The 11,129-nt window shown below is 41.8% G+C and overlaps 1 protein-coding gene across 1 annotated transcript in view; it reads left to right on the top strand.

Moving 5' to 3' along the window:
• The first annotated feature begins 464 nt into the window (after positions 1–464).
• kcnk3a (potassium channel, subfamily K, member 3a) overlaps positions 465–11,129 on the top strand; it is an 84,234-nt gene continuing 73,569 nt past the window's right edge. The window contains exon 1 of the mRNA XM_078541310.1: positions 465–747. Coding sequence (XP_078397436.1) covers positions 465–747 — 283 coding nt within the window. The remainder of the gene's footprint in view (positions 748–11,129) is intronic.

The following is an 11,129-nucleotide window of genomic DNA, read 5'->3' as shown; positions in this document are numbered from 1 at the left end:
AATATAACATCCGCCTAAACCAATCACCAACATAGTTTGCGTCTATTTTTGTTGTTTTCTTTCAAATGTGTAAAACCCATGCGGCATTGTGTCCGCATTCGTACCCAAGACTCACTGTGTGGGGAGTATGGAGATCCACTTTATAAGCTTTGCAACAGCTTACAGCTGCCATTGTAACACACCAATTTCCCTTCAATGCATCTATATTTCCCAGTATAGATTTGCATACCGATTAGGGTGCGTGCCTTTTCTGCAATTGCCCTGGTGAGAATCAGCTCTCCACCCCCCCCCTCCCCACCCCCTTCCCCTAATATGGCTAGAAGCAGCAGCAGTGTAGGCGTGGCGACATGGCAAGACGGTGCTGAAAGACAGCTCCCAGTGTTCGAGCGTGTGGGTTGTCGCTCCGCCGCGATCTCAAGTCTTCTCCTGTGCATCATGAGTCCAGCGGCTCCCGGAGCGGCGCCATGAAGCGCCAGAACGTGCGGACTCTCGCCCTCATTGTCTGCACCTTCACCTACCTGCTGGTCGGAGCCGCCGTCTTCGATGCCCTGGAGTCCAAGCAGGAGACCTCGGAGAAGAAGAACCTGGAAGAAAGGAGGTTTGAGCTCATGACCAAATATAACCTGAGCGAGAAGAACTATGAGGAACTCGAGCTGGTTGTCTTGAAACTCAAGCCGCATAAAGCTGGGGTCCAGTGGAAATTCGCCGGATCTTTCTATTTCGCCATCACTGTGATCACAACTATCGGTAAGTAGTTTCGCCCTGTATTACAGACCTGCACGTTTTTTGCATTTATGTAATTCATTAGTAAAGGAAAGACACATTTTGTTTATCAAACCGCGTTTGGATGCTGTTTTACTCAAAAGTTAATACCTATAGCTGTCTACAACATTTATTTCATGTTTTTTGTTGAAGATAATAAAAAAATTTTTCTGGTAATTTATTGAAGGTATAATAATTGTAGTAAAGTTTCAAAGATTGAAACATGTTACACAATTCCATGCACTAAACACCCAGTAGGAATGTTTCAGTGACATCTCTAACAAATAGGTGTCTTTGTTTTTAAGTTCTCGAGCAGGGTACGATAGTCCGGAGTAACTGCTTCTGTCTAATCAATTTAGGAACTTCTAATGTCGAATTCAAGTGTTGTAAGCCGTGGCGTCTCTTCATGAACAATCCTTGCCGTCAAACCTAGGAATGTTAAACACTGAAATCCTTTCTTCCAGGAGAAAGGAAATCATGAAAATCGCTAAAGCCATTTTACCCATTAACAAAGACTTTTCTTTGAAATATTTTATCATTCAGTTTGTGGGTATTAGCTATTTCCAACTGTTTAAACATTATAGTGATTATTTCTTAAACACTGACGAATTTGTAAAGTAGGAGTCTAGATAGAGAACAACAGGATTTAGGAGTAGGGATTCACAAATCATGAAAAGTGGCATTGCAGGTCAGCAAAGCCTTTTAAAAAATCAAACAAAGCACTGGGGCTCATTTCTAGAGGAATAGAATTGAAAAACAGAGAAGCTCTGCTAAACTCATCTCGAACCTTGGCCCCGCCGTACTTCAAGTACTATACACAGTTCTAGTCTCCACATTCGCAGAAGGATATAGACACACTGGAGGATTAAAATAAATTACAAGGATGATACCAGAACTGAGAGGTTAGAATGCCAAGAAAGATTGAACAAGCTGCAGTTTTTTAGAAAAAAGACTGAGGGGCAATTTGATGGAGGTCTTTAATATTATGCAGGGCTATGATAGGATAGATGTAGAGAAGGTAATTTCACTTATTGAGGACTCCAAAACCAGGGTTCATAAATATGATAGTCAATAATAAATCCAATCAGGAATACAAGGAGAAACTTCTTTACCCAGAGCGTTATGGAGCAAATAGCATAGATGCATTTAAGGGGAAGCTGGATAAATACACGAGAAAGATTGGAATCGAAGGTTTTGTTGATAGGGTTACAAGAAATAGGATGGGACGAAGTTCATGTGGAGCATAAACATCAGCATAGATGAGCTTATCTATAAGGCCTGTTTTCTGTGCTGTAAATTCTATGTAAGTCCATGCAATTTGCTTCAGTTACCATCAAGAATTTCTGTTCAATTCTACATTGGTGAACTGATGTATTGCCTTTGGTGATCTGGGTCCTAGTCCATAGAACTGTTACCCTAAACCTTTCCGCCATTATATTTATCTTCCAAAATCTCTCCAACCAACTTTTTCACCTCCACCCTCCAATTTTTCCCTTCCTGGACTGACATCTTATCTTGTAATACCTATTTGTGTAGTAGTGTTGGCATGTTCCTCCATTAAATGTATAACTTTAATGCCATTTATTGTTGCTGTTGTTATTTAATGATGATCCATATTTTTAGGAATACTTAAATTAGGTGCAGGTTCACTTTGCTTGTAGTGTTCCTCTGCAATATTTACAGAGGCTCTATCCATTTCAGCAACTGCTTAATCCAAGTATGTGTCATGTTAAATTGGAAAGCTGTCAGCTTTGTGGAAAAAATGGCTATGTTGTTTAGAGAGCTCCTATCTGTTATAAATGATCAGATTGCCTATTTTTAACTGCTGTATTATGCAGTTATTGTGACTCCTCTGAACTGTTTTATTTAGATGTGCCTGCTCTTATTTGAATATTTCTCTATAGATATTATGAATAAAAAGTGCAGAGAATGATAAAATTAATATTTATTTAAAACTGTAGAATCCAATTACATAATTAATTAATAGTGAAGGTGCAGGGAGGACAATCATCAACTTCCATCTGACATGGACACACATTCATCCTAGCAGCTGTGTGCATAGCTAGCATCAGGAGGTTTAAACCATTTTAAGATTTGGTCCTCATTCAAATGCTGCCAGTGAGCTGGAATGCACCAAATGGGTGTCCCACTGCGGCTTTCTGGCTATGAGAGGAAATCTGCAGGCTCTCAAGCTGAGCTGGCTGACAGGTCAGATAAGAACATAAGAAATAAGGACAGGAGTAGATAATATGGCCATTTGAGCCTACACTGCCATTCAATACAATCACGATCATCTTCTGCCCCAACTCTACCTTCCCACTGGTTTCCCATATATGTTGATTTCTTGAGAGATCAAACATCTAACTGTTCCAGTCTTAAGTATACTTCACGAGGAAGCATCCACAACTCTCTGAGGTAGAGAATTCCAAAAATTCACAACGCTGCAAGTGAAGACATTTCTCCTCATCTCAGTTCTAAATGATTGGTCCCTTATTCTGAGACTGTGCCCCTGTATTCTAGATTCCCCAGCCAGGGGAAACAACCTCTCAGTGTCTACCCTGTCAAGCCCCTTCAGAATCATGTATGATTCAATTGGATCCCCTCTCATTCTTCTAAACTCCAGAAAGTAAAGACCAGTTTACTCAGATCTGGGAGGGCAAAGGTGAGCAGAAGCAGGGGGCTGGAGGATGGTGGGGAGGGTTGCGGGGAGCAAAGGGGGTAGGTGGTATAGACTGGGGTGGAGGAGGATGCGGTCCTTGCACAGACAGGCAGTTCAGCTGGAATATTTTCATGGACCAACTATTGCTCCTTTGCACACACATATATATATATATGTATATATATATATATATAGGTAGGCTTTAAGTAACATTTTAAGGAAGGTAAAAAAAGGTAGAGAGGAAGAGAGGTTTGGGGAAGTAACCTCAGAGTTTAGGGCTTTGACGACTGAAGGCATGATGGAGGAATTATCATCTAGACTGCACATTAGTACATTAAAATAGTCAAGTCAAATGGTAACAAAGGCATGGCTGAAGTTTTCAGCAGCAGATGAGCTGAGCAGTGTTGGAATCAGGTTATATTACAGAGGTGGAAATAGGCAGTCTTAGTGGTGATGTGAATATGTTGTTGCATGCTCATCTCAGGGTCAAATATGTCATCAAGGTTGCAAACAGTCTAGTTCAGCCTCAGACAGTTGCTAGTGGGAGTGATGGGATCAATGGCTAGTGAATGCAGTTTCTCATCCCAATATTTAATTGGAGGAATATTTTCTGTTCAGTACTGGTTTTTGGGCTAGCAGTCTGACATTATAGAGGTAGTGGAGGGATTGAAAAATTTGGTTGTGAGGTAGAACTGGTATTGTCAGCGTAAGCGTGGAAACTGATGCAATGCATAAAGCAGGTGACATAGGTAAAAGAGCACAAAGGAGTGAGCTCATCAATTATTCCAAATAGCAGGATTTCTCAAAGTTCATGGTGTAGTTGGTAGCACCTGTGTTGGCCACTGTACTCCTGCACACAAGAATGCATCATACATGAACCAAAATGGTTTATTCAATCAATATAGCTTGTCTGGTTGCAATATTGATTTGAAATGATAATTAGTTCTTCGGTGGGGAGTTGTTACCTATAATTTGAAGCAGTTTGTGCTATTCTAAGTAGATTACTCCTTGGCACCTGATGGTCCAGAACATTGTTCCTATCCATTCACAGAACAGGGAGCTTAGCCAGACAAATATTTTAAAACCTCATCAAAAGGTAAGTTCTCACCTCAAGATAATAATTTGTAGTGACAGTTTGATGGGCTGAGTTTGCTTCTGAGAGATTTAAGGGAGAGCTGTTCACAGAGGAGCAGTTTTTCTCTCCCAGTCTCAGAATGTATCTAATCTTGGCAACCAGCAAGAAAAAAGCTATCTGTCTTTTAAAATATGAATCAGTTGAAGGATTAATCTAGATAAGGAAATCTTCCATCTTAGCACCCATATTTAGAAAGAAAGCAGGTTGAGTTTTTATTGTTTTTGTGACCAAGGACTGTAGGAGAATTTATACTTTCACTATGAAAAATGTACACTGTTCATTATGCCATTTATGTTATTGATCTAAAGTTTGTGCTTTATCTTGGCAGAATGCATTGGAATATAGTAACAGGAGTGGACCATTCATCCTCTTTTGCCTCTCTGCCATTCAATTAGATTATGGCTGATCTGTGGCTTAACTCGACCTTGGCTCTATATCCCTTAATGCCATTATCTAGCAAAAATCCATCGCTCTCAGTTTTGAAATTTTCAATTGATCTAGAATGAAAAGATTTTTCACTACTGTTACAATCAAGTGAGGAGAGGTAGAATGTCTCCCCTCATTTCCCCCTGCTTGTTTGACCACAACAGTTTTTTGTTTGAAAAGGATATAATTGTCAATTGAATGAGTACTTAACTGCTTATGTGCTGTGATCACAAAAGAACCATCAGACAGGCTTTCTTGAGTTTAACAAATAAAGAGGTTAGGTTTATTATACATAAACTGATCTAAGTAAAATAGTAAAATATACATGACTTTTACACATGCACATCCGAACTTCATACACAAATGCAGATTAGAGTGGGGAAGGATAGCTTGGCCAAGTTAGAGTCCACAAAAAGTGAAAAGGAATATACAGTCTGGAGTTTGGTGATTTGGCTGGCTTCAGACTTTCCTTTGGTGGTCCTGATGCATCTAATTTAAAGGTGCAGTCAGCCAATTTGATTGTTTTTCTGGAGACTTTAGTGCTGGGCTGAATTTCTTTTAAGAAGTCTCTGTTTGCAGCAGTGGCATCCCAGGATGGTCACAGCCAGCAAACAAGACTAAAAGCTTGCCAGGCAGGTTGGGGTGAGAGAGAGAGAAGCAGGAGGGAACCTAACTGGCTCTTATATCCCAACTTCTCAGTTGCTGAGAAAACATCTACTTAAAACCTACAAAGGGCTGACTTGTCATGTGATCTTCCTTTTCCAACTGCCAGGGAATCCAATTAAAGTCATTGTCCATTTATATTAAGGGTAACTTGATTAGCTCATGTCTGGAAAGCTATCTTAGCAAGGGTCCCTTTGTCCAAGTGATTATTCTTAATGGTTCATCTCCAATAGTTGCATACCTCAAGTGATTACCTTAATGCCTTGTTATTGGGACAGGGGATGTGTGTCCTTCACATTCTGCAGGAGGTCATTGTCTTTGGTGGGCTCTGCAGGCTTGCTGTCTCCATTCCAATGGATTGGAATGTGGGGTGTGCAGTAATGTAAATTGGGGTAGCCATCTTTGGTTGTTATCTCAGGTCACGTTTAGTCTGTGTTTTAAGAAGTCTTTTTTTTAAAAAAACTCTTTTTTTTAGCTGGTGAATTAAAAACATCATTTGAATAAGCACTTCTTCATGACACTACTATTTATATGAATAAGGGCTTCCTGACTCACCCCTGAAAAACCTAGCGCAAAATGTAAGGTAGACACTCCCCAGAGGGAATCGTTTTTCTCTATTTATATCATTTGACCATCTGAAACATCCCAATTAAATCGCCATAAATATCCTGGTGGTTACCATTGACCAGAAATTTAACTGCATCAGCCATATAAATATTGTGGCTGCAGGGGAAGTCATAGGCTGTGAATTCTGCGGCCAGTAACTAACTCCCTGACTCTCTGAAATCTGTCCGCCACCTTCAAGGAGCCAGGAGTGTGATGGATTACTCTCCACTTGCCTGGATGAGAGCAGCTCCAAAAACATATAAGAAGCTCAGCACTATCCAGGGTTAAGTACTCTGCTTGATTGACACCCAATTCACCACCTTAAAAATTCACGCCCTTCACCATCTGAGCACCACTAACTGTGTGCAACATGTACAACATGCACTGCAGCAACTCGTCAGGCCCCCTCTTTTCAATTATTTATGGGATGTGGGTGTCGATAGCAAGGCCAGTATTTATTGCCCATCCCTAATTGCCCTTGAGAAGGTGGCGGTGAGCTGGCTTCTTGAACCACTGCAGTCCATGTGTGAGAAGTGCCATCCAAACCCACGACCTCTACCTAGAAGGACACAGTCAGCAGGCATATGGGAACACCACCACCTGCAAGTTTCTCTTCAAGTTACACAACATCCTGACTTGGAACGATCTCGCTACTCCTTTACTGTCAGGTCAAAACCATGGAACTTCTTTCCTAACAGCACACAAAATGAAACGTGACCACAGGAACATTTCATTATAAGGTTCTAATAAAAAAAATACGTGCACACATTCATCCCCGAACCCTCACATCTTAACCTTACACTATTACACCTATGCTGTTTAAGTTTTTGTCCAGGACAAATCTGTGCCGAGTTAACTCTGGATAAAGCATCAGCTGTCACATCATCTTTTTCTATAATGTGGGTAATCTTAAGTGATAAAGTTGCAAAACAGGCTCCATTGAAATAACCTTGCATTATGGGTTTTGACTCTTTCTTTAGTGTTGGGGTCTGGCTTTGTGAAGGAGTTGTTTCAAAGCCTGGTGCCTTCTGGCCCCTTTTTCCTTTTAGATCCCTGTTAGGTATTGTCTAGGTGGGTCTGGGTGATCATTAACATCTAGTGGTAGGATTTCAGATTTCTTAGCTTTTGTTCAGATATCTATCTTTGAATGCTTAGCTATATTCCATAACTTGTCAATGGATAGGGCTTTTAAATTATCCCAAGTTACCTCACTCCGTTCTAGTTTTGGTTTTGAATGTGAACATTTTTAAGTACCTTAGCACAGCAACCCACATGAAAACCTGTATTGAAGTTTTAAAATTATTTCCAGGGATCAATTTGGTTTCCAGTTTCAATTTCTCATTTATCTGTGGGTTTTATCACAGATGTAGATTCCCCAAATTTCTGTTATGACCAAGTGGGGAGGGGTCCAATGGCTCCCTTCTTGCAGGGAAAGGTTGCTTGTCCACAATAGGAGGGAGCAAAGCTAAATTAGTGTGGGGGCAGGCACACCTTCACCCCTGAGCCCAACGGAGGAGATGGCACTGTGCGTCACGGGGTCAGCTGCGATAGAGCCTGTAACATCCGCCATTGCTGAGACCGTTCAGGATGACAGTATGTTACTGCTTATGCCCGTTCTTAACATGACCTTACCCTCATCCTGCTATCTGGCATGGTGTGCAAGCAACAGGTGGTGTGGCCATGAGCTTCTTGCTTTATTTCCCATCCCCTATCCCAACCTCCCCTCAGATATCCTGTTTACAGATATCCAAAAAACTGTCATCTGCTCAGTCACAGCAGCCCTAGGGGAAAAAGAGAGACTGCACCAGACCTCTGATGAAGAAGCACTGTCACTGATCTGACACTCGCATCAACTAGCACAGATACTGGAAGGCTAGTACAGAATCAGGATCTGCATGTGATAAGTCATCGGGCATGAGAGTGCTGCAGCGAGGCCAAGGGGAAAGGATAGCTCATGTGACAGCTCACTGAAAGCTGAGGTTGCAGACGAGTTCTGTTACAGGATACTCAATGAGGACTTCAATGGGGAGTCATTCGGGAGAACGCTTATGGACACTCACACTGGGATGCTTGGTGCAGGTCTGCCAGACAGCCTCCTGTCACTAAAATAAAAAGAGAAAATGCTGGAAATACCCAGCAGTAATGTGGTTGACTCTTAACTGCCACCTGAAATGGCATAGCAAGCCACTCAGGTCAAGGGTGATTAGGCTGAATAGTTCAATTTTGTTTGTATAGTTGGATGTGTTTTTGGATAAAGATGTTAATGAAAATGTGTCTGTTGGTAGCTTTTATTGTAGGATGTTGGCCAAAGGGATGTTGTGATGGGGTGTCTCAGATGGATGCTATGGTGGGGAATGGTGGACCCATGGTGATAAAGGGAAGTTGCCCTATGGGAAATATTTTCTGACAGAAAGCACATTTAGAGGTGGAGACCATCATAAGTTGAACCAAAATAAGGTTAAAAATGCATTTTCAACTTCCAGCCCATTGCATCTCCTGTAATCCACAACATGCACCTAGGCCCCGAAATGTCCACAAGGAAGCTTGAGACATCCACACCCTCTTCTTCTCAAATTGTTCTTCATTCACAGCCTAAAGATATAAAAGAGTCACTTTTGTATATATTAATTTCCTGTGCCTATTCTCACACACATTAACCAATGCTTACTCACAAATTGGTTGCATTCCATTTAATGGTAAACAAAATTCCTTCAGACTTATTTTCTGCTTAAAGGAGAAAACTACATATAACATTAGGCAGAAAAATGCCACGGAAGAGAATCTCACTCTTCCATCTGTTTTGAGAAGGATGACATGGAAATGCTAGACCAACCCAAGGAGACAGCATCCCAGAAGGAAAAAAACAGCTCAGACCAGTACTCTTATTTCCCAGGTGTTCCATTTTAAGGAATACAAGACCAAAGCATACTTATTTCCCAGTTTTTACCATTGCTTCCTTCTGGCATTGTAAATTTTTCTTTTATTCATTGGATGTGGGCGTCCCTGGCTAGGCCAGCATTTATTGCCTATCAGAGGGCATTTAAGAGTAAACCACATAGCTATGAGCCTGAACATGCAGTTCAGACTAGGTAAAGACAGCAGATTTCCTTCCCTAAAGAGTACCAGTGAACCAGATGGGCTTTTATGACAAGCCGCAATGGTTTCATGGTGATCACCAGACTTTTAATTTCAGACATTTATTAAATTCTAATTTCACCATCTGCCATGGTGGGATTTGAACCTGGGTCCCCAGAGCATTACACAGGGTCTCTGGAATACTACTAGTCTAGTGACAATGCCACTGCCTCCCCAGGAATGGAAATTTAGGAAGGGCATTGCCAGCTACAGGTTGGTTAGTAAAATTCTGGTTCTCAGTTCTTGCTATTCAGGTAAGATCTGTCCTCTCAATGCATTAACAATGCTTAAGTTTATGGCCAGGATTTTGCCCTCATTGGGCTGGCAGACTAATTAAGGCTGGCCGAGCGTGAAACGCGTGGGGCAGTGCTCAGCCCTGCCCATGTCGGGGTGGGGGTGGGGGTGGGGGTGGGGGAGGAGGAGGAGGAGGAGGAGGGCGAGTGCACAAGTTCATGCATGTGTGCAGATGTGCACAGGAAAAGCTCCCTGAGGCACAGAGCTGCCTCAGGGAGCTGAAGATTTTAAGAAATAAAAATAAAAAGTTTTAAATTGTTAAAAAAAACATGTCCCCTCATGTGACTCTGTCACATGAGCAGGGACATGTTATTAATGAAATGTTTAAATTTTTATTTAATTTTTAATAGCTGTTGGAAACCTTATCCCACCTGTGGATGAGGTTTCCTAAAATATCCAAAGGCTGCTTGGCATTTTCCCTTGCCCGCCAACCATAAGGTTGGATGGGCGGCGAAAAATTTAATTCAATTATTACTTTAATGGCCTTAATAAGCTTTTCAGTTGTCGGTGAGTGCGCTGCCAACTCCCGCGTGCGCCGACCAACTGAGACATCGTGAACATGCGCAATGGCATCAGGACGCTCGCCTGACATCATCGCATGTCATGTTGCACTCATTCAGCATGCCCGCCCGACGGGCTAAAAATTCTGGCCTATGTCTTCTTCCAAGCTCTGGAGCTTCATAGCTCTGCTACTCCTGCTAACCTCTCCTCTGTATTTTTGTTCTCCTAGAATAACTCCAGCACGAGAAGTAGCTTGAAGAACCAGAGTTCTCAACTTTAGCTTTATTCAATACCACTTCATTCGTTCTGTCATTACATTCTTTACTTTTTCATAGGATGTGGGCATCGCTGGTAATGCCAGCATTTGTAGCCCATCCCTAATTGCCCTTGAACTAACCTTGCTAGGTCATTTCAGAGGGCAGTTAAGAGTCAACCAAATTGCTATGGGTCTGGAGTCACATGTAGGCCAGGCCAGGTAAGGATGGCAGATTTCCTTCCCTAAAAGATATTAGTGAACCAGATGGATTTTTGCAACAATTGGCAATGATTTCATGGTCACCATTACTGAGACTTGCTTTCAATTCCAGGTTTATTAATTGAATTTAAATTCTACCAGCTGCAATGGTGAGATTTGAACCCATGTCCCTAGAACATTAACCTGGGCCTCTGGATTACTAGGCCAGCAAAATTACCACTACACCACATCTCACCTCATAGGCAGCAGCTTGGAGACAAGCACATGGGATTGGTTTAATAGATTGAGGGCACGTCACATGCAGATAGATGCACAAAGTAAAGTGAGGAGATGGTAGGTGAGGAGACACCATTGCTATTTGATGGGATAGAAGAGTCTATTCTTAATTGAGGAATCTCAGGATACAGATCTTAGGGTCCACTATTTAAACAAAGGATGCTTTACAGAATATCAAGCACGTGTGCAGGCAGTTT

Source organism: Cetorhinus maximus, chromosome 5 (assembly GCF_964194155.1).
Source record: "Cetorhinus maximus chromosome 5, sCetMax3.hap1.1, whole genome shotgun sequence".
NCBI lineage: Eukaryota > Metazoa > Chordata > Chondrichthyes > Lamniformes > Cetorhinidae > Cetorhinus > Cetorhinus maximus.
The sequence above is the reverse complement of the archived record's forward strand: the minus strand, read 5'-3'. Positions and strand labels throughout refer to the sequence as shown.